Source organism: Oryx dammah, unplaced genomic scaffold (genome assembly GCF_014754425.2).
Source record: "Oryx dammah isolate SB20612 unplaced genomic scaffold, SCBI_Odam_1.1 HiC_scaffold_29, whole genome shotgun sequence".
In the NCBI taxonomy this organism is placed as follows: domain Eukaryota; kingdom Metazoa; phylum Chordata; class Mammalia; order Artiodactyla; family Bovidae; genus Oryx; species Oryx dammah.
This window is the reverse complement of record NW_024070213.1, coordinates 71,102,775-71,127,116: the sequence shown is the minus strand read 5'-3', so window position 1 is coordinate 71,127,116 and position 24,342 is coordinate 71,102,775. Positions and strand designations below refer to the sequence as shown.

At 38.3% G+C, this 24,342-nt stretch overlaps 1 protein-coding gene across 1 annotated transcript in view; it reads right to left on the bottom strand.

Annotated features, from left to right (window-relative positions):
- Window positions 1-10,298: 10,298 nt before the first annotated feature.
- CAND1 (cullin associated and neddylation dissociated 1) overlaps window positions 10,299-24,342 on the bottom strand; it is a 43,991-nt gene continuing 29,947 nt past the window's right edge. The window contains exons 12-15 of the mRNA XM_040233397.1: window positions 22,422-22,591; window positions 22,181-22,345; window positions 20,999-21,106; window positions 10,299-20,355 (exon numbers count right to left, since the gene is read on the bottom strand). Of these exons, the coding sequence (XP_040089331.1) occupies window positions 20,131-20,355; window positions 20,999-21,106; window positions 22,181-22,345; window positions 22,422-22,591 (668 nt within the window). The 3' untranslated portion in view covers window positions 10,299-20,130. The remainder of the gene's footprint in view (window positions 20,356-20,998; window positions 21,107-22,180; window positions 22,346-22,421; window positions 22,592-24,342) is intronic.

Genomic DNA, 24,342 nt, shown 5'->3' with positions numbered 1-24,342 from the left:
CAAAACTTTAATCCATTTTGAGTTAATTTTGTGAACAGTATAAAATAGTGGTCCAGTTTCATTCTTTTGTATCAGTTCTGTTCAGTCGCTCAGTCCTGTCTGACTCTTTGTGACCCCATGAACTGCAGCACTCCAGGCCTCCCTGTCCATCACCAACTCCTGGAGTCCACACAAACCCATGTTCATTGTCGGTGATGCCATCCAACCATCTCATCCTCTGTCGTCCCCTTCTCCTCCTGCCCTCGATCTTTCCCAGCATCAGGGTCTTTTCCAATGAGTCAACTCTTTGCGTGAGGTACCAAAGTATTGGAGTTTCAGCCTCAGCATCAGTCCTTCCAATGAACACCCAGGACTGATCTCCTTTAAGATGGACTGGTTGGATGTCCTTGCAGTCCAAGGAATTCTCAAGAGTCTTCTCCAACACCACAGTTCAAAAGCATCAATTCTTCAGCACTCAGCTTTCTTTATAGTCCAACTCTCACATCCATACATGACGACTGGAAAAACCATAGCTTTGACTAGACGGACCTTTGACAAAGTAATGTCTCTGCTTTTTAATATGCTGTCTAGGTTGGTCATAACTTTCCTTCCAAGGAGTAAGCATCTTTTAATTTCATGGCTGCAATCACCATCTGTAGTGATTTTGGAGCCCAGAAAAATAAAGTCAGCCACTGTTTCCACTGTTTCCCCATCTATTTCTCATGAAGTGATGGGACCAGATGCCATGATCTTTGTTTTCTGAATGTTGAACTTTAAGCCAAATTTTTCACTCTCCTCTTTCACTTTCAAGAGGCTCTTTAGTTCCTCTTCACTTTCTGCCATAAGGGTGGTGTCATCTGCATATCTGAGGTTATTGATATTTCTCCTGGCAATCTTGATTCCAGCTTGTGCTTCTTCCAGCCCAGCATTTCTCATGATGTACTCTGCATATAAGTTAAATGAGCAGGATGACAACATACAGCCTTAATGCACTCCTTTTCCTATTTGGAACCAGTCTGTTTTTCCATGTCTAGTTCTTTTGCATGTGGCTGTCTAATTTTCCTAACATCATTTATTGAAGAGACTGTCCTTTCTCCATGATATATTCTTGGCTATTTTGTCATAAATTATTTTACATATATGTTGGGGTTTATATCTGGGTTCTCTCTTCTGTTCCAAGGTCTATGTGTGTGCTTTTATATCAATACCTTACAGTTTTAAATATTATGTTGTTGTTCAGTCGCTCAGATCTGTCCAACTCTTTGCAACCCCATGGACTGCAGCACACTAGGCTTTCCTGTCCTTCATCATCTCCTGGAGCTTGCTCAAACCCATGTCCATTGAGACAGTGATGCCATCCAACTATCTTGTCATCTGTTGTCCCCTTTTCCTCCTGCCTTCAGTCTTTCCCAGCATCAGGGTCTTTTCCAATGAGTCATTTCTTCTCATTAGGTGGCCAAAGTTTTGGAGTTTCAGCTTCAGCATCAGTCCTTCCAGTGAATATTCAGGATTGATTTCCTTTCGCATTGACTGGTTTGATCTCCTTGCAGTCCAAGGGACTCTCAAGAGCCTTCTCCAACAACACAGTTCAAAAGCATCAATTCTTCAGGTCTCAGCCTTCTTTATGGTTCAGCTCACATCCATACATGACTACTGGAAAAACTATAGTTTTGGCTATCTAGACCTCTGTCAGCAAAGTAATGTCTCTGCTTTTTAATACGCTGTCTAGGTTTGTCATAGCTTTTCTTCCAAGGAACATGCGTCTTTCAATTTCATGGCTGTAGTCACCATCTTCAGTGATTTTGGAGCCCAAGAAAATAAAGTCTGTCACTATTTCCATTATTTGCCTATCTCTTTGACATGAAGTGATGGGATCGGATGCCATTATCTTAGTTTTTTGAATGTTAAGTTTTAACCCAGCTCTTTCACTCTCCTTTCACCTTCATTAAGAGGCTCTTTAATTCCTCTTCACTTTCTGCCATAAGGGTGGTGTCATCTGCATATTTGAGGTAATTGATATTTCTCCCAGCAATCTTGGTTCCAGCTTGTGCTTCATCCAGCCAAGCATTTGGCATGATGTACTCTCTATATAAGGCTTCCCTTGTGGCTCAGCTGGTAAAGAATCCACCTGCAATGCAGGAGACCTGAGTTCAATCTCTGGGTTGGGAAGACCCCCTCAAGAAGGGAAAGGCTACCTACTCCAGTATTCTGGCCTAGAGAATTCCATGGACTGTATTGACCATGGGGTTGCAAAGAGTCAGACATGACTGAGCGACTTTCACTTTCATTCTCCATGTAAGTTAAATAAGCAGGGTAACAATATACAGCCTTGATGTACTCCTTTCCTTGACGTACTCCTTTAAACATCACAGGTTTGTAATATAGTTTGAAATCAGGGAACATGGTACCTCCAGTTTTATTCTTCTTTCTGAAGATTGCTTTGGCTATTCAGAGTTTTCCATAATTCCAGACAAATTTTAGGATTATTTGTTCTATTTTTATTAAAAAAATGTCATTAGAATTAAATCTATAGTTTGGGAAGCATGGACATTTTAACAATATTCTTCCAATCCATGAGCATAAAATAGCTTTGCATTTATTTGTGTCTTCCTCAATTTCTTTCATTAATGCCTTGTATTTTTCAATATACAGGTCTTGCACCTCCTTGGTTTAATTTGTTCTTAGGTATTTTGTTGTTCTGATGCAACTGTAAATGATATTTTCTTAATTTCATCTCCTGATAGTTTATTATTAGCATATAGAAACATAACAAGTATTAGATTTTATATTCTGCAACTCTATTGAATTCTAACAGTTTTTTGGTGGAGTTTTTAGGGTATCTACATACAATATCATGTCATCTGCTTATGCTGCTGTGCTGTGCTTAGTCATTTAGTCATGTCCAACTCTTTGTGACCCAATGGACTGTAGCCCACCAGGCTCCTCTATCTGTAGGGATTCTCCAGACCAGAATACTGGAGTGGGTAGCCTTTCCCTTCTCCAGGGGTATTCTCAACCCAGTGATTGAACCCAGGTCTCACCTGCATTGCAGGTAGATTATTTACCATCTGAGCCATCAGGGAAGCCCAAGAATACTGGAGTGGGTAGCCTATCCCTTCTCCAGGGGATCTTCCTGGCCTAGGAGTCAAACTGGGGTCTTCTGCATTGCAGGCGGATTCTTACCAGCTGAGCTACAAGGGAAGCCCATCATCTGCACATAGGATAGCTTTACTTTTTCCTTTCTAGGTTGGATGCCTTTCATTTTTTGTGCCTAATTGTTCTGGCTAGGAATTCTAATACTATGTTAAGTAAAAGCAGTGATTGTCTTGGTCCTGATTCTTGTCTTAGTCCTGATCTTGGCGAAGATTTCAGCTTTTCACTGTTGAATATGATGTTAGCTATGGGCTTGTCATATATGGCCTTTATTATGTTGAGGTACATTCCCTCTATACTTGCTTTGTTGAGTCTTTTTCTTAATCATAAATGGATGTTGCATTTTGTTAAATATTTTTCTGCATCTATTGAGATGATCATGTGATTTTTATCTTTCAATTTGTTAATGTGCATATCACATTTACTTATTTGCTGATGTAGGACTATCCTTGCATTCTTCAGATAAATCCCAAGTGATCGTGGTGTATGATTCTTTTAATATACTGTTGATTTGCTTTGCTAATATTTTGCTGAAAGTTTTAAAATCTATGTTCATCAGGGATATTGGCCTATAATTTTCTTGTGGTATCCTTGTCTGGTTCTAAATTCAGCCCTCATAAAATAAGTTTGGAAGAGTTTTTTTTTTTTTTTTTTTGAAACAGTCTGAGAAGAATTTGTGTTAATTCTTTCAATATGTGCTAGAATTTATAGAATTTACCAGGGCAGCTATCTGGTCTTGGACTTGTGTTTGTTGGTAGGTTTTTGATTACTGATTCAATCTCCTTATTCTCAGTTGGTTCACATTTCTTATTTCATTATAATTCAGTCATTAGACATTGTATGTTTCTAGGAATTTATCTGTCTCTCCTCGGTTGTCCAATTTATCGGCGTATAATGGCTACTATGATCCTTTGTATTTCTGTTATCCATTATAAAATCTCTTTCCATTCTGATTTTGAGTTCTTTTTTTCTCAGCTAATCTAGCTAAGTTTGTCCATTTATTTTTCTATTTTTAAAGAAATAGCTCTTAGTTTCTTTGATCCTTTCTATTGTCTTTTTAGTCTCTTTCATTTAATTCTGCTCTAATCTTTATTTCCTTCCTTCTAACTTTGGGCTTCATTTGTTCTTCTTTTTCTAGTATTAAGCTAGGTGGTTTGAGACTTGTTTCTTGAGGTAGATATTTATTGCTACAAACTTCCTTCTTAGAACTGCTTTTGCTGTATCCCATAAGTTTTGGTATGTTTTAGTTCCATTTTCATTTGCCTTAAGATATATTTTTTTAATTTCTTATTTCTTCTTTGACCCATTGGTTATTCAGGAGTGTTCAGTTTAATCCCTATTTATTTGTCAATTTTCTTGTTTTCTTTATATAATTTCTAGTTTAATACTATTGTGGTTGAAAAAGACATCTGATATTATTTCAATCTTCTTAAATTTATTTAGACTTTTTTGTGCCCTAAAGTGAAAGTGAAGTCACTCAGTCATGTCCAACTCTTTGCAACCCCATGGAATGTAGCCTACCAGGCTCCTCTGTCCATGGGAATTTTCAGGCAAGAATACTGGAGTAGGGTGCCATTTTCTTCTCCAGGAGACCTTCCCAACCCAGGGACTGAACCCAGGTCTCCCACATTGTAGGCAGACGCTTTTATAAAGTCTGAGCTACCAGGGACCTAACATATGATCTATCTTGGAAAATGTTCCACATGTACTTGAGAAAAATGTCTATTGTGCTGCTTTGGGATAAGATGTTCTCTGTATGTCAAGTTCATCTGGTCTTACATGTAATTTCAAGTTGATGTTTCTTCTGATGTATCTGGATGATATATCCATTGATATAAATGGAATATTAAGGTGCCCTGCTATTACTGTATTTTTATATTTTTAGGCCTGTTAATATTTACTTCATATATTTAGGTGCTCCTAGGTTGGCACATAAATACTCCAAATTTATATCCTCTTGTTGAATTGATGCTTTATCATTATGTCATGCCCTTCTTTGTCTCTTGTCAGAGTCTCTGTTTTAAAGTCTTTTTGTCTGATATAAGCAACCCTAACCTCAGCTTTCTTTCAGTTTCCATTGGCATTGAACACCTTTTTCCAACCCTTTACTTTCAGTCTATGTATGTCCTTATATCTGAAGTGAGTCTATTGGCAGCATGTAGAAAGGTTTTTTAAAAATCCATTCAACTGCTTTATCTTTTAAAAAGATTTTTATTTATTTGGCTGCACTGAGTTTTAGTTGCAGCATGTGGGATCTAGTTCCCTGATCAGGGCTCAAACCTAGGCTCCTTACATTAAGTGTGGAATCTCAGTCACTGAACCACCTGGGAAGTTCATTAAATATAAATGAATTTAGTTCATTTATATTTAATTATTGGTGGCATGTGCTTATTCCCATTTTGTTAACTGTTTTCCGGGTGTTTTGTTATTTCTCTCTGTTCCTTTGTATAATAGTTTGGTGACTTTCTTTAGTGGTAAACTTAAATTCCTTTCTTTCTCTTTTGTATATCTGCCATAGGTTTTCACTTTGTGATTACCATGAAGTTTACATATAACCTGTATTTTAGTCTTTGTCTTTTCTTAGATACGAAAAAGTCTTATCTAAGTTAATAAGTTTGAATGCATTCTAAAGCTCAACATTTTTGCTCCCCCTCCACATTTTGTTTTCAGTGTTATACTTTCCATCCTTTTATCTCGTGTATTCCCTGATTTTGATTTTACTACTTTTATCTGTCAAACTTTATACTAGTTTTGTGATTCAGCCACTAATTTCATACTTACTTCTATCAGTGAAATTTCCTCTCATGTATTTTCCTGTCAATAATTAGCAGTGCCCTTCTTTTTAGCATAAAGTCCCTTTTAACATTTATGATAAGGTTGGTTTAGTGGTGAATTCCTTTCCTTTGTCTGAAAAACTCTCTCCACTTCTAAATTATAGCTTTGTGGGGTTGCCTATTAGGTTGTTTTTAAGCATTCTGAATATATCATGTCAATCCCTTCTGGCCTGTAAATTTTCTGGTGAAAAATCTGCTGACTGTTCCTTTTAAATTTAATATATTCTCCTTGTCTTTAACTTTTGACACTCTAATTATAATGTGTCTTGATGTGGGTTTCTTTGGATTCTTATTTGGAACTTTCTGGGCTCCTTGGTTCTAGATGTCTGTATCCTTCCCCAAGTCAGGGAAGCTTTCAGTTATTATTTTTTCAAATAAGTCATCTGTCTTCTCTTCTCATTCTGGGTCCTTGTATAATATAATTCATTGGTCTACTTGATGTTGACCCATAACTTCCTTAAGCTATCTTCACTTTATTCTTTTTCTCCTTTTGCTGCTCTGATTAGGTGAGCTTCATGCTGTGTTTTCAAGTTGACTAATCCCTTCTTCTGCTTCAGCTAGTCTGTATTGAATCCCTCTAACATATTTTTCAGTAGTTATTGTATTCTTCAGCTCTATTTCTTGATACTTATCTTTGTTGAATTTCTTACTATGTTCATCCATTTTTCCCTCAAATTCAGTGAGCATTCTCATGATCATGTCTTTGAACTGTTCATCAAGTAAATTACTTGTGTTTCATAAATTTTTCACGATGTTTTTGTTATTTAGAACATATTCTTTTATGTCTTCATTTTTCTTGAGTCTCTGTGTTGGTTTCTGTGTATTAGATGAAGCAGTTCTCTCTCCCAGTCCTGAAGGAGTGGTCAAGTGTATTAGATGAACTTATCATTCAATCTTGCCTTAGCTCTTGGTTGTCTCTAGAACCTTTGTGAGTGTCCAAACAATCTATTTTATTTTTAATCACTCCCACTGTGGATGGGCTAAAAGGGTGGAGTTCTGGCTCAGCACCTAGATGTATGCTAATTGGAGGCCAGACATTCGGGCTGCAGCTTTAAAGCATGCAAATAAATACAATCCTGTGGAACCATAAATGTAGCCCTCCTGGCCACAAGGCCCGGTGATTCAGAGGTGTGCCCTGGGCTACAGGCACATAATTAGGAGCCCCAGGTAAGTAGATAAGCTTCCTTCTGAGAGATGCTGGTCAGCTGTAGCAAGGCAGAGGGAAAGTACAAAGGTGGCATCCTTAAGTTCCCTGAGAGCATCTCTGTCGACCTGCTCGATGTGTGTCAAACCTGAAGCCTGCCTCTTAAGCCAAAACTCTGGGACGAGCAAACAGGCCTTTCACAGAAACACTAGGGCTATGTTTCAGTCCGCCATCCGTGCAATGCTCTGCTGAGTGCTCTCTCTCCTGGACAGTCCCAGGAGACCCAGGAATATAAGCCCCCTTGTCCACCAGATCCATGGGTTCAAAGTCTGGCTTCTGGGCATACAAACCAGGCACACCTGCCATAAAATCCAGGATATTAGACATGTGTAAGAGCTCCCTTCCAAGAGGTACTTCTGCTCTGGAGCTGGGCAGAGGGAGAATACAAAGATAGTGCTCACCTTCCCAGGCCTCCGCAAAGGTTTACTTTCAGCCCTTAATGTGTGTGCATCTAACTAGAAGCTTGCCCCTAAGGCTGCAGTGATGATGGGCCTTCTGCACAGACTGAGCTCTTGGATTCTTTGCCTCTTGGTAGCTTTTACAGAACTTTGTGTTGGTTACACTCCTATGAGACCTTTGAGCATAAGCCCTGCTGGCCACCAGAACCAGGCCACATAGAAATGTCCCCTGGCAGCAGCTGCACAAAGGAGGGCACCAGATAAAGGCCTAAGCTGCTCTCTGGGAGCTGAAGCAAGGCCAAGAGCACAAAGATTGGGTCTACAAGCCTCTGTTCCCCAAGAGCACCTCCATGGCCTCTAAGAGTGTTAGCCTAGAAGCCTGCTCCTTTGGCCTCTTTCTCAGAAAGACAGGGTGTTCTTCAGTCTGAGTGTCCTGGGGATGGTAGTCTGCCAAGAACTCTGACTGTCACAGTCCCGTGGGAATCAGGAATTCAAGCCCCACCCTGGCCTCTATAGTCAGGTGATCAGAGTGTCCCTTGAGTGCCAGCCACAGAAAACTGGGGCATCAGATGTGAGTAAAAGCTCCCTTCTAGGAGATACTGGTGTCACGGAGTGAGCTAGACAGAGGAGGTGAGGACGGCACCCACTGAGGAAAAAGAAAGAAAAGAACTGGCCCCTGCCAGGGCCTTTGTCCCTATAGTGTCCCTGTAGGTCCCTGCCTCTCTGGTGGTTGCTGCAAGATTAGCTGGCAATTCTCTGTCACATAAAGCCTGGGCACTCTCAAACAACTGCTTTTTCGCTGGGCGCTGGGATGAGTGATTCTGTGCACAACAGCCCTTTGTGTCTCATGCAGCCTCACTGGTTTTCAAAATCAGGTATTTGGGAGGCTTGTAACAGGTCCAGGTCTCCAAAGCTGGGGTGCCTGATGTGGGGTGCCTCAGGGAGGAGCTCCAGGTTTGAGTTTCCTCCGTTTCCAAGGATGGATTGATGGTGAAACCATGTCTGAGCCTCTCCTACCCACCTTAGTGTGGCCCTTTTTTCATTTGCCATGTGAAGGAGCTGTTCCACTAGTTTTCAGGTCTCTTTCAGAGGAAATGGTTCCATATGTAGCTGCAGACTTGGCACGTCAGTGGGAAGAGCTGAGTCCAGGATCTTCCTGTGTTGGCATCTTGGACTGTCCTCCTGTATCTAATTCATATCCTTATCTCTTTTTTTTTAATCTCCAAATATACAATAATGTTGGCAGTCCAGCACTGATTTTAAATCAAATTAGCTTAATGTTTCACCATTTAGGATACTATTTATTGGTTTTTGCTAACCAGTCTTCCAGAGAAGGCAATGGCAATCCACTCCAGTACTCTTGCCTGGAAAATCCCATGGATGGAGGAGCCTGGTAGGCTGCAGTCCATGGGGTCGCTAAATTGGACACGACTGAGTGACTTCACTTTCACTTTTCGCTTTCATGCATTGGAGAAGGAAATGGCAACCCACTCCAGTGTTCTTGCCTGGAGGATCCTAGGGACGGGGGAGCCTGGTGGGCTGCCGTCTATGCGGTCACAGAGTCAGACACGACCGAAGTGACGGCAACAACAACCAGTCTTCAGTTTAAGTTTAGGAAGCCCAGGTGGCACAGTGGTAAAGAATCTGCTGACAATGCAGGAGACATGGGTTCACTCCCTCAGTCAGGAAGATCCCCTGGAGTAGGAAATGGCAACCCACTCCAGTATTCTTGCCTGGGAAATCCCATGGACAGAAGGGCCTGGTGGGCTACAGTCCTTGGGGTCACAAAGAATCAGACACAACTGAGCACACACAACAATATAATAGTTTAGGGACTTGCCCGGTGGTTCGGTGGTTAAGAACCTGCCTTCCAATGCGGGAGTTCAGTTCAGTTGCGTCTTACTCTCTGCAGCACCATGGACTGCAGCACACCAGGCCTCCCTGTCCATCACCAACTCCCGGAGTTTACTCAAACTCACGTCCATTGAGTTGGTGATGCCATCCAACCATCACATCCTCTGTCATCCCCTTCTCTTCCCACCTTTAATCCTTCCTAGCATCAGCATCTTTTTAAATGAGTCAGTTCTTCACATCAGGTGGCCAAAGTGCAGGAGACGTGGGTATAACCCCTGGTTGGGAAACTGAGATTCCACATGCCACAGGGCAACTGAGCCCACGTGCTCTAGAGCTCACACTCTGCACACTGCAACTAAAGAAGGCTGCCACAAGAAGCTCATTCACAACTAGAGAGAGACCCAGTGCAGCCAAAAAATAAAATTAGTTTATGCTGATAGTTTCTAATACTGAGACATCCTAATATTTTCAAAAGTGGCTAAAAAGTTTCTCTCAATGTATGTTTTATAACATCCCTCTCCCTCTTTAGAAAAAGTTCAATCGATCATCAAAAATAGCATAAGAAAAACCAGAGCGGACTATTAAGCTCCTATAGTCAGTCATTCATGATTTAACATATTTATCCATATACATTTGAGTGCTTACTGCGTTTCATCTTCTTTATGTATGTTAACCTTAACAATTCTTTGAGGCTGGTACATATCCATTTTACAGATGGGAGAACAAAGATATTAACAAGTTGCCCAAAGTCCCACAACTAAGGGATGAGATGGTCAGATGTGAACCCAAGTTGAGAGCCTAAACTCTTTAACATCTATTTTTAAATGTTTCTCATTAAAATATTCGAGAAGATAAAAAATAACAGAAGCTCCAAGATGGCAGACCAACTTAATGTGCTATTTATTGTCTCCAAATTCTACTGACAGTAAACATCTGTGAATGAAAATAAATCCAAAATAATATATAGAGCAGAAGGGAAGGCCCACGTAGCTCAAAAGTTCCGAAAAATTCCTAGAAGACAAGAAGCAAGGAGGCATTAGAAAAGTTACAAACCAGAAAAGCAGGGATCCTTTCCATCCAGTCAGGCTCTAGAAAGGACTCAAACCTGTGAGACATTGGGTACAGAGTGGGACAAGGTTGTTGGCGGTACTGTTTTACATAAAGAGCTGTCTATGAACAATTAGCCCACTCAGCTCTTCCCACCCAGCCTCCCCCACTCAGCAATGTTTGTACAATGTTAAAAGAGAGGTGCTTTCTAAAGAAATTGGGACTATATTACATGCACAAAAGGGAAAACAGGCTCTAAAGTTGGGAGCTGGCCCCGTGATTATGTCCTTGTCAACTGGCATCATGGGAGGCTTCTGGAGTCCTTGACTCAGCCTACAGGATAGCAGTCAACTTCATAAAGGGCTTCCCTGGTGGCTCAGTGGTAAAGAATTCACCTGCTAATGCAGGAGACACAGGTTCAATCCCTGGTCTGGGAAGAATCCCTGGAGAAGGAAATGGCAACCCACTTCAGTATTCTTGCCTGGGAAATCCCACGGACAGAGAGATCTGGCAGGCTACAGTCCATGGGATCGCAGAGCTGGACACAACTTAGTGACTGACAACATACAAAATGAAGAAAAAGCAAGATATCCAGGCAAAAGGTATAGCTTGAGCAGCAGTATAAAGGTTAGGAGCAGCATGGTGGCCGAGAGAAATATTTCACCCTTGCCTAAGGATAAAGGTCAATCTTAGGTGTGACAGATGCTGAGGCTAAAGGAGCTGACAGTATCCAGATCTAGAACTCATACTTGCCCTACAGGCAAAAAGGAGTCATTGAAGGATATAGCCCAAGACTATGAATGGTCAAGACCATGGTCTTGGCAGTTGAGTGGCCTTGGGAATGAATGCTCTCTGGGTATCCTAAGGCAGTGGGTCCCAAAGTGTAGTCTGAGAAGGCATCAGGACTGCAAACGTAAAGGACAAAAAACAAAAAAGCAAATTATTGGGCCCCACTACAACCTATGGAACCAGACTCTTCTGGAGGGCCCAGCGATCCATTTTTTAACAAGCCCTCGTGGTTACCGTGATGCACACTCACTTGAAAACAACTCTTCCTAGGTAACACACCTCTTCTCTCAAGACATTCCATCTCTTCCAAGAACCCTTCCTTCCCCATGTAAAATGGATCACATCCTCCAGTTACCCACTCTGTCCCCTGAATATAATTCTTATACAGTAGAATTCTGTGGTGTTTATTGTCAGTTTTCTCCTGGTAACCAGCACTTCTTTATGTCAAATATGTTCTCTCGCCTGCCTTTACAGGCCTGGCAGGACTTAGCTAAGTTCTTAAGAAATTAATTTCCTGAGTGAACCAAAATACCAATTAAAAAGCGTCTGCAGTCATCCAATCAACAGATGAGAAAATGAGGTCTTGAACACACAGTACTGGGGATGGACCTGAGAAATATTTAGCAAATCAAATTAGCAGAAGTTAGTAAGAGTTAACAATCATGTAACACTAACTAGGTACCAGACAGTTTTAAGTACTTTACAAGTATTCCTATTTAAACCAGTAAGGTAGATTCTTTTAGATGAAGAAATTGAGGCTAAGTAGTTTACCAAAGTCAAATAGCTACTATTGAGCCAAGATTAAAAGCCAGATGTCTGGCAGCATCTTTATAGTCTTTGTTATTTACCTCTTTTTGCCTCCAAACTTGTGTTAAGATTTCCAGCTTGAGTGGTTGGATAAATGGGTTGCCAACAGCAGAGAGAGAAAGACAGGGAAACCAGGGGAAGATGTGGAGTTCAGGTTTAGCTCTCCTGTGTTTGAGATACCTGTATGGGGTTGTCCAGTAAGTGATTTGATGTAAGTCTGAAATACAGGACCAAGGTTTACAGATTTAGAAATCAACATGTAAACCATGAGAAATGGATGAGATGATCCAGGCAGGATTATATATAATGAGAAGACGTGAACTGAAGGGCCTAGTGAATAATATTGGCCTCGTAGGTATTAGGAAGCCTCCAGAAGACGGTAACATCCTAGAAGCCAAGGCAACAGGTAGTCAGTCTCATGGAGGGAGTGATCAACAATACTGGTATCAATCTGAGTTCAGGTAAGAAAAAGACTGAAGGCCCTTTTGGCATCTAAGACTTCACTGTAATTGGTTTGTAATGATCACCTATGGAGGGATGAGAGCCAGAGTAAAGTGAAAACACAAAAAAATCAGGAAAGCATATCTAGTTCTCTACAGAGATGGTATCTTGTAGAAGATACAATAAAAAACATTTGTCTTTTAGATGAGATTTCAGGGTATTTTTGAGGGTCCAGCAGATGGAACTAGTGTTAGTGGTACTGAAGATAAAGGGAAGAGGAGGACTGATTTAACCAAAACCTGGGACAGGTTGAGGGCTTCCCTTGTGGCTCATCAAGCAAAGAATCTGCCTGCAACGCGGGAGACCTGGGTTTCATCTCTAAGTTGGAAAGATCACCTGGAAAAGGGAAAGGCTACCCACTCCAGTGTTCTAGCCTGGAGAATTTCATGGACTGTATAGTCCATGGGGTCACAGTCAGACACAACTGAGTGACTTTCACTTACTTTCTTCTAGGACAGGCCGGAGGAAGGTAGGCTCTGGGAGAAAGATAACCAACTCAACCTCTGAGATGAGGATGTAAAGATGGGAATGGATATGAGATTCTCAGGTTGGAAGGACTAGAAAATGGCCTTAATTTTATTGACAAAATGATGTTAATGGTAATCCACTGGGTATGGAGACAGGGTTAAGTGTAATACTTAAAGATACAAGGAATGGGAGAGGGGGCATCCCTAGATGCAATAGATGGACAAGTATTTTATGAATAAATCATTTACAAAACCCAGGAGATCCAGATTAGGTAAACAAAAGGCTAAAAGAAACAGAAAATGGTGGGAAATATAGATCACAGGACTCTGAGGACAAAAGTCAATTTAGAGCAAGTGAAGGCAGACCTTGATGAACAGGAGACTGCAGTTAAGAGTAAGATAGAGTTTAACTTCAAACAGCTCTGGATGAAAATATCTAAGCTTGTAGCCTTAAGAGTGGTAGCAGAGATAAAGGCTGATCAAAACCAAAAACAATATTGAACGGTACCTACATAATTAATTTCAGAAAACATAAAAATTGCTGGCACTTTTAGGAGACTGCTGTTTTTGTATACAACTTGCAATGTGAACATTAAAAAAAAAAATGCTTGAGGTAGATGATCCATTTCCTATGGGCCTGGGAGCCACAGCCGCTAACAACAGTAGTCACTCTGGAAGGTGTGAAGATGGTTGTAGAAGATACGGAAAAGATGGAGAGGACCCAGCGAGTGGAGAAAGCGCTTAGAAGCAACAGAGTGGCGGGGTGATTGAAAAAATTTGTAATAGGTAGGAACATCTAATTGTGAGTTGTTTACCATGACCTAACTCTTCTGCCCACTTTGCCTGTCAAAAAAGGGCCCTCCACAGCTCAACAGAGCTGACTATTCTCACCAATGCCTCATGAACAAGTATTTAGCTGTTAGATATGACCTTATGACTTCTTGCCCACAGGAAACCACTAGGTGACAGAAACGACTCACTTCTCTCTTTGCCTCTGCCACAGCAACTCACATTCCCAGTGGCAGCCTGGTTATCCAGGGTCCCCATGAGGTGCTAACCCTGTGCTATCCACAATACTACACAGAATAATCATGTATTCTAGACCACCTATTTTGGGGACTGTTTGTATTGCAGCACAATATAACTAACTGTGCTTATTCCCAGCAACCAATCAACTGTTGTCCTGTCAATTTTATTTCAAACACCCTGAGTGCCCCTCCAAATTTATACTGGTTCAGCACAATATTCCGTTTCATACAGTTTATTTTAATGTCTCAATTCATCAACAAATGTCTTATGTTCCTTCCAATCCATTCTCTAAAGTGCACCTAAGTATTTCTAGGTTTGCCATCACCTCACCCGAAATTAAATCCAAAATGTTTACAAAGCCATCTATAAAATCTGCCCATCCTAGCCTCTAATTCATATTCCACACTACAGCCATATTCAGCTTCTAAAACCTCGTCTCTATGCTTTTGCTAATTCTGTTCTCACTACATGGAGTACATGACTTCCTTGGCTTGGGTTTGTCCTCAACCCGAGACCAGGAACATGTGCCACAAATCATACACACACACGTTTTCCCCATACCGTCTCCAGTGGCAAGCACATAGTACTAAAGAGTATTAGTACCAAGGCAAAGGAGGGGAAAGGGTAATTAATTCTGATCCACTTAGAAGGAAGAAGGCATGATAGTAAGTTTTACATAAATCTTGAACACTGTGAGCAGGGGCTATAGCAGTACAGACCAGCAGTGGGGTGTCTCATCTGGGTATATACATGGTCCTCTGCGAAGGCAACTGATTCTGAAACAAATTTCTATATCTTTTAAACGTAGGTTTTAAAGACTGAATTTTCAAGGTTCCAAAATGAGCGTTCTGAACTTACTAAAACTGTTGACCAATCAGCCTCATGAATACTTCAAAAAACATCATGTAAAAGGAAATTAACTTTTATTTTTGTTTATGCCAATTCTGCTAAGAGGGACTAAAATGGTTCAGAAATTTGAAAGACTCACTCAATGATCTTGTTTCAAAGAACAAGCAATCTGATTTGTGATAGTTTTTCTGCCACTTGCCTCCCACCAACCAGTCTTTATTCACAAGGATTTTATTGTCTGCAAACATCAACTAATCCTAGAAAAATAGAAAAATGTGCCAGTCAGGTTTATTTTCAAAGTTCAAATATATAATTTTGAAATTATACTCCCCCAAAATCACTATTTGGCAGGTCTTTAAATATTACAGCTAAACAGGAAATTACCTGTACTGGAAAGCAAGTCTTTGTTCATTGTATTTACTTTCTTGAACTAGATTGTTCTCTTGAAGAGAATATAAATGAGTAATTTTGAAACTCCAACTTTTAAGAACCCAAGTAAAGTGTACTACTTGCCCTTTTATATAGTACATCAACTGCAAAGCACTCACTGCCTCACATCTCCTGGTACAGTAGAAGCCCCTTTTATACTCTTATTTCTTTCAGCATGAGGAAGCACTTTACAGCCGGGGGGGGGGGGGGCGCAGTATATTAAGTGGTTTAATAAAGACCATCCATTTAAATCAGAGGAGGTAGTAATATAGAATAGAAACATTTTCACTAGATCATGATAGTTCTAATTAATTTAGTGGAAGAAAATATTGAATACAGTGTACTTAAATTTAGTTAGGAAGATGAACTGATACCAAGAATGAAAACTAGTGTGTACAGAATCTCAGTTGGTCATAGCTCACGAGAGAAAGCTCTCTATAATAGTGGTTCTTAACTGGGGCAATTTTGCACTCTCCCTCTCTTTCCCTACTCCCCTGGGGACATTTGGCAAATTCTGGAAACAATTTTGGTTGTCACAACTGAGAGTTGTTGATGGTACTACAGGTATCAGTGGGTAGAGCTCAAGGATGTTGTTATTTTACAATGCACAGGGCAGCCCCCATGACACAGAATTATTCGGTCCAAAATGTCAGTGCTAGGCTGAGAAATCCTGATCTTAAAAGAACATGCATTTTTCTACTAAAGTCTAAACTGATTTCTAGAATAAGAAACTAAGAATTTATTTCTAGACCTTTTAGGAATGCCTAATTTAGTTCATGGATAGTAAGGATTCCAAGTAAAGTACACATTTGGTTTCTTAACAATAATGCATTAGGGTTACAGTAAGATACCATCACACACATTTAGCTGCCCTGACCTAAGTAAGCAGTTGGGTTTATATTAAACGTGAAATGTCTATGAAACAAGTGAAACAGTTTTTCAAAGTAACAGGATTATTACAGGCTATTAAATCATGAGGTCATCATGGTATCATACATTAACCAGTTCCATAATATAATTCTTCAGAACTTCCCTGTGAGAGAGCATTCTAGAATAAAATCAATGTGCATCAACCACTAAGTTACTGATAATGGTTAAATACACTAATTCCAACACATCCCAATTTAGAAAGAAATTTCAGATAGCCTTTTCTCATCTAAGACTTAAGTGAAACAATTCAATTTGCCAAAGTAATCACTAATAATCATTTAAGATCAGAACTAAAAAGTACAAAGAGGTCAGGGTATCCACACTTCCTCCACTAAAAAGCATTCTGACACATTATTTCAAAGTCTAATAAAGTAAAATTATCTGCAATACTCCCATTAGTTTTCAGTGAAGTTGATTTTTGTGAAAAACAAATTCCATTTTCAATTAAGAGCTAACTTTGAAAGTTATAAACAGCAAAAATATATTGCTGATAACTCTTACAGGTGTTCACAAAATCTTATTTTTCTAGTATTAATAAGCAAATCAGCAACTTACTGTACTATAAAGGGAAAATAAGTAATTTCAGTGTGCATATTTAAGAAAATGACCACATATGGTCAACTTTTGCTAGCTTGCCACGTCATTACTTCCAACGTGTTCCATTTTGTAGCCAAAGGTATCAGGAGTTTTACTTAACTAGAAAAAAAAAAAAAACCATTAAAACCAGAATATCCTCTTCCCAAACAGTAAAATGGAACTGTTGTTACTACTGTCCATTTTCCATTTCACAAAGGATAAATTAAAATTTCAAAAACACGTGTGACTCTGGAGTGGCAGTAATTTAAAAATTAGGATTTAAGAGTTAGAATCATCATCTCCTGAAATTTTAAAGCTCTTTAATATAAAAATATTTACTAAGTATACTATATCTAGAGACTGGCAGTTAATTTTTACAACTTAAGTTTTTGGTAGAATTTTTTATCTTGGCAGAAAATGTTACTTCAACTTTTAAAAAATTGTCACGCACTACTATATTACTTTGTCATGTGGTTAAATACACCTTAAAAGGATTACTAACTAGTTAACTGAATTTTCTGACTGAGGATCATGTGTATTTCATTAAACTTCAACATGCCTATCTATATAATCATATTCATATATCTGAAATTGAGTTAGATATAAAAGGTATCAGAATATGCCTTTAAAACCGGTTAGATATGTCCATGTTATTTATCATTTACCCAACAAAAGTGCAAAAACAAAACAGCGGCCTGGTTATTTATGGTTATATAAAAATTATGTAAATATCAAACATTTGTTGAAGTCTCCATACTCCAATTTATGAAGCATTCTGAATGGTTAAGCAACTTTAGATATCATTAATTAATATATGACCACATTTTAAAAATTATCACGCAGTGCTACTGACTTTAAATTTTTAGGTTGCGCTTTGCCATACCAAATTTCCTTTCTGCCTTAGTTTCATAATGTAACAACTTAAAAACAACCCATATTGAGCTGTCTTTAAAAAGAACTTGGCTAAACCTAAACAATTTAAATGTCCTCATCAGTGAACAGCTGTTTTATTCTCCTGAGGAACCATCGTGTGCAGAACTGCTAAGCAGAAGTTCCTAATAATTAGTAAAAGACCAGTGAGCAGTATGAGTGACAGACTATGACTGAACCCCACACCTTCCATTCCAGTACCAGGACATCACCAGTAGAAGTATGAACTTGATCAGTATGACTCAGCATTTAAAATTTGAGTATTCTTCTTTTACTAGTTTTGTTATATATGTGAATATATACATTATAATATATATATATCATATATATAAACACAAATCATACCAACTACTAGAAAAGAGCAGAACCTCTTTTGTTAAAAAGAGAATTTCAGCTATATTAGAAAAATTAGCCATTTTGCGAGACTCAAAAAACAAAAAACTACAAGCATTTTAGAAGTTAAAAAAACTGAAGGTGTGAAATCCAATATGTGAAAAGAGTTTGGATTTAACTTCAATTAACTAAGACAACACACAACATATGCATATCAGTCTCCTACTTGGTCCTAGAGCCTACAGTATTGTAATTTATTGTGAAACCGTGAAACCAAATACTTAAAATATATCCACAACATCTGTACCACGGTAATGCATAGTACATAATATACTAACAGCTTGAAATAAATTTCTATTACAGTTTTTTGCAAATTATAGTATGATTATCACCTGCCACACACTCTGAAACAGCACCAACTTCATGTAACGTTTCATGTCCACATACTAATCAAAATCCTTACTGGTAATGAAGTCTTATGCACGATCATCTGAATACTTGAAGTTAAGCTGTTCGTCTAATAACCGCAGTATGTTATAATTAAAATCACCTCATATTTGCATGTTAAAGCAGGTAAGTCAAACAGCAGGAAAAATATTTCTAATTCACAGTTTCAAAAATAAAGGGTGCAGTTTTCAAATATCTGAATGCTTAAAACTTGTCACTCAATTTAACAACTGCCTCCTTCAATACATGTAAACTATGTTTGCACAGCATTAGGAGATGTCTTTTATTTCAGAAGTTAGTTCTTACTGTTACAGGAGCACCACAAATTTGAAGGAATAGGCTACAGTGTGAAAGGAGCTCACTGAAGGATATGTTAAATAAAATTTTAACTACAGTATAAGGTACTGCAAAGCTTTGCTTCCCCCCAAGCACAAACCCTTTCATCAGGAGTAGTCAACACTTACCAAATACAATATGTAAATTAGCTCTAGAAGAAAGGGGGAAAAAAATCTAACTCAACTAAAAGAAAATACTATTATTAGCTAACAAACCTGTGACAGCCAGCTTCAGAATTTTCCAAAAAATAAAATTCACAAGCACACAGTTATTAGAATCATTCAATACGGAATGTAGAGGTCCAAAGGAAATCAACGAAAAATCTGACTACTAATTTCTAAGGGGAAACGCACGCACACAAATGGGTAACCGAGAAAAACTGAGTACTTAAATATTCAAATTTAAATTTATAATAGAAAAAGTGGCAAATTGTTATTTTGACTTGATTTGCTGAAAACACCTGCAAATTCACACTGGCATTAAGAAAACCAAAGTTTCAAAAAATTTACTCCCCTCTCTCTCCAGATATGTGTTTTCTGTGCAAAAATAAATATCTGAAAATTGCACTAATACAATAATACTTATTTTAAGTTTTGTATTATGAATAATCTGCACATGCTGCTTTACAGACAATACATATTTGCAAACTTGCTCATGCAAAATTAGTGTGTGCAACAGGGATACTGTTAATCCCCATTCTTAAAAAATGATACCCTATTGTCTCTCTTAAACTGCCAACCCCTCTGAAATGTAACAAGTCTTACACAGGTAATTCTTGTCTGCCAGTTAAAAAATCAATTTATGTTGCTGAAACAAAGTTACACAAGAAAAAGAAACATGGTTTTTGTCTTGCAGAATTTTTGATTTTTAAATAAGAGAAAATTTATAAAAGAAAGAAATTCATGGTCACAAAATTTTAACATTTTAATCCTAAACATTACAGCGTAAATATACTGGACCCTATCTCCATCAATCCTAACGTTTAGTTGTCATTTTAAATGTTGCCCTAACCACTAGAACATCAGTGGTTTTACAACCTCTGGATTATGGAAATACATATTTCTGAAATAAATGCTACAAAAACAACAATGGAAGAAAGTCAAACTGTCTCCATGAAGGGAAAAAAAAAGTGGAACATTGTGAAGCTTTTAAATACTTCTCTTTTCATGTCTTATGATTAACCTGCCAAATCAGTGCATCATATGGTCAATATAATGGTCCCCAGGTTGAGCAAATATCTAACTAGTGTCCATGGATTCCAAGTTAGTGGATGACGAATCTTTTTGGATGCTTTCAAAGATGGCTGCCAGCTCCGGGTTAGAACTGATCTGTGACTGGAACTCGCTCATCAGTGGGCTCTTCTCTGCTTCGGGAATGGTAAGCAGTGCTGCCACTGCTCTCATGGCAGACCGCTTTAGTTCATCTTGCTTTTCAAACTCCTGCTTTACTGAGTTTGCTTTTACCTGGAACATTGAGTAAATTTATATTACATGCTATAAAAGGCAGCTCTTACACCAACAAAATCTAAGCACGTAAAAATAAAGCAAAGCTACTCTTGCATAGATCCAAAAGACACATTATTCTTCAAGCAGAGGTGTTCTGAAACTTTTTTAGCAATCGCTGTCTCCTTTTAAGGGAATATTTTATACAAAGCCCATTATAAAAACCAGAGTGGGATCTGCTTAGCAAGTCCTACTTTGTCCTCCATCAAACTACTGTTTGATGTTACCATATTTGTTCATTATTTTTCAAACATGTCATGTACTAAAATCTCTGTGCCTTAATTCATATGATCATTTTTGTATGAAAAGTCTTGCTTCACTTTCTGAACTTAAAAATAATCCTGATTTTTTTTTCCTCCTCTTTTGTGGACCTATCCCTTTAACCATACCAGAACTTTAAAAACGTGTCACACTCTTACAACAAACTTTTAAGAACAGCATTTAACAGTGGTAAGCTTTCTAAAACATCCACAGTTAGTAAGTTAATTTTTGAAGCCATCTGCTACACAGGGTGCCAGCACAGTTAAATGTGGAAAACCACAGTACAAAATCAACTGAGAATCCTGAACATACCAAGTCTGGCCTAAATCAACATCAGTATTACCTTAGTTGTACACGTGGCACGTAATGGCTCAACAAGTCGGTCCAACCTCTGCAGTACTGCACTTGGACAAAGGGTAGAGAGTCTCACCAACATTAAAAATGTTAGCATCTATTATGAATAAAAAAGACAAAATTTAGATTCTGAATTTATTTTCTAAAGACAAATCTCAAATTCTGACAAAGTTTTTAAAAGAAAATGACTAGCCTGTGCCACAAAGTTTCATTTTTATGTGGTCTGCCATTTGGAATCACACAGAGTTCAAATCTAAGAAATTTTAGCTATAAGTACTAAAGTTATCTATCATATGGTCTGAGAGTACAGAACTAGAAAAGTGATTCTCAATCTTGACTGCACATGAGCTAGAGCTGGGGAGCATTCCAATTTACTTTTTTTTGTTTTTACTTCACTCATTGGGATAGGGTCATAAACTGTTTTTCAAAAAGTTCATGTGGACCAAATGGAAAAAATCAGTGAGTGAGAAAATAACTAGAAGAAAAGCTTTATAGCAAGTTTCTACTGTCTTAGATTTTTCTAAAAAACAAACAAAAAAAAACAAAACCAAAAAGCCTGCTTATTCAGATTAATCCATTAAAGTCCAATAACCGATAGTCTTTTATCTTAAGACTATAAATTATAAAAGGATCCTATTCTTTCAGGGCTCTTTTCATTGAATTCTGGGAGAATCAGGTTATTCCATATTACATTATGGAAATATCAAAGTAAGAGTTCTGATAGTATGGCCGAATTACTGCTCAACTACCACTTTTGCCCTGCTTGACCAAAGGCCCTAAGTAGAAGATTTTTCAAATCACCCTTTTATAGTTCACATTTTAAATAGGAAGATAAAAGGAGCTATGAGCAAAGTTCATGCTCTAAGCCTAAGAGGCGGTATAATTTCTGTGTGGTTGCATCTACAGATAGCTTTGTGTATAACATCCTTTAACAACACTCTGATTCTGACTTCCTCCGCCAATGAAAGTTTCTGGATTTTCCTGTATGTCAACTGATGTTATTACACTGCACTGCTACTTTGTTTGCATATTAGAGAGTTTCTAACACAATAAAATCATGACAAGTAAACCAATCATTCTCACTGAATAACAAGAGTAAATTACAAAGGTGAAAGTCACTAGCAAAAAGTATTCTTCTAAAACATTTTGTCAACAGGCACAAACATCTCACCTTAATGTCATAATGGTCCTTCAAACCATCTTCAACATGATTAAGAAATTCAAAGATATCAAGTCTATCCAGACAACTATCTAGAAGCGTGTACATACACTCAAAAGCTGCCTTTCTAATATCCAGGCCATCATCAACTGTATGCTTAAATGGACCCATTTCTACCTGTTGAAATACAAAGATATGTAAATATTCTAGAAAGTAAAAGACAAGCTTAGGTAAACACTGTAATCTAACATACCTCTCTTATAAGCTCCTTTCTAACTTTTGTTTCATTATAAAGATGTGGAAGAACAGTATCCAGAAGATCCCTTATTAATGATGGCTTATTATGTGCTGCTGAGTTGAATGTGACCAAAGCTACTCTTCTTACATTTAAATCTGGGTCTTCTAATGTTTTTAGGAAATCACCTGAAGAAGTCAAAGAGAAGCAACACAGTTATATGGCAAGCTTAAAATTAAATAGGCATTATACTGTTATTTTACTAGTGTTGGTATTATTGCTATTTCTTCAATGTGGATCATGAAATATGATGAAATACTAAGTGAACTATATAATTTCTTTTGACAACAGTTAAACCATCATGTCTGAATCTGAGTGCATTTAATTGATAAACCTATTCTCAGAACCTTTAAACACAGGAGTGAGGGCCCCCAAAGCTCCCAATTACTTTTATAGATAGTTGATAAAAAGGTGGGTGGCAAAGAGAAGTGATGGAGTCAGCAACCACAAGAACTAGTAACGTGAATGATTCTCCTTAAAGTTCAAAATTAGTATCCACCCTAAAAAAAACCACCAACAGAAGTGGAATCTTTTTTCATTCAAAAAGTACTTGTTGAGCATTTATGGCATAAGGCATTGGGGATACAGCTGTGGGCAAGTCAAATTTATGCTCAAATGAAGTTTACATTACATGTATGCTATAGCTTACATCCCAAAGGTGAAATCTTAAAACCTGAGTTCAAAACATAAACAAGGGTAGGGACAGATCCACTGCTGGAATACTGTTAACAAGTAAACAGTTTATCAGATGACAGAGAAATGTGCCTCCAAAAGCTTATTTTTATCTTTAACAAGAAATGTATAAATTGACAAGAGGTCTAAGAGTAGAAAAGAAGGAAACTGAAGCCTAACATAAGACAACAAGCTAGAGAAAGTGCCCAGCCACTCTAAACACAGATATAAATGTGACTGTTCTTACACATGGAGGAAAGAATATAGTGTGTAGATCTTTGGAGTCACACAGACGGTGATCCAAACTGCTTCACTTGTCAACTGTTTAAGACTGACTTCTAGCAATTTATCATAGGCAAGAACCTCAGTTTCCCAGTTTATAAAATGAGAATTATAAACTTTTAGGGCCACAGAACAGAATAAATAGCATGTACATTACTGAACACAGTGTATGGTACATGTATTCATTCACAGCTATTCATCAATATGATGATAAGTAATCTTTTAGAATACATGGTGGGGAAAAGGTGACTTACATGTATAACAACAGCAATCTGATAAAACGGGAGATGAAAAAAATGCTTCAAACATCATAGACTGGTTAACCTCAAGACTGACCACCCAGGAAAGTTCTGACTACAAAAAAGGTTAAGATATAGCTTGTGTTCAAAAAGAATTTAAAGCTCCTCACCTCTGTCTGTTTAGAATTACTATGATGGTAAATTGCTTTTAAGTAAAGCTCCTAAAGTATTGCTATCATTATGGACAAACGGTGACACGATCTAGGATCAGTGGTCCCCAACAACTTGGTCTAGGAATTTCAATTTTAAACAACCAGAATGATCATCATCTAACTGAGTAACTACACCAGTGATGCACACTTGCTGACTGATGTCTCTAGAGATCTGGCACAGGTCTCTTCCTTTGTTTTATCTTGTACAATGCCAAAAATGAGAGTAAACAAAGAAAAAACAGGGGAGGAGAACAAAGGCAAGAATCTTCTGACAGAGACTTCCAATGAATTATCTCTTCGTCTCAGCACTGTCATCCATTTATCCTCTATGTCCCTCTTACTCTGCACTAATAATCCCTTTGTGTAGTTCTTTCAGACTATGTTTTTGCCCCTTCTGGCCCACTGCAGAATGGCATGAAGCTGCTAAGTTTCTATGCATACACCCCTCTATCCTTTCTGCTGATATCCCCATTC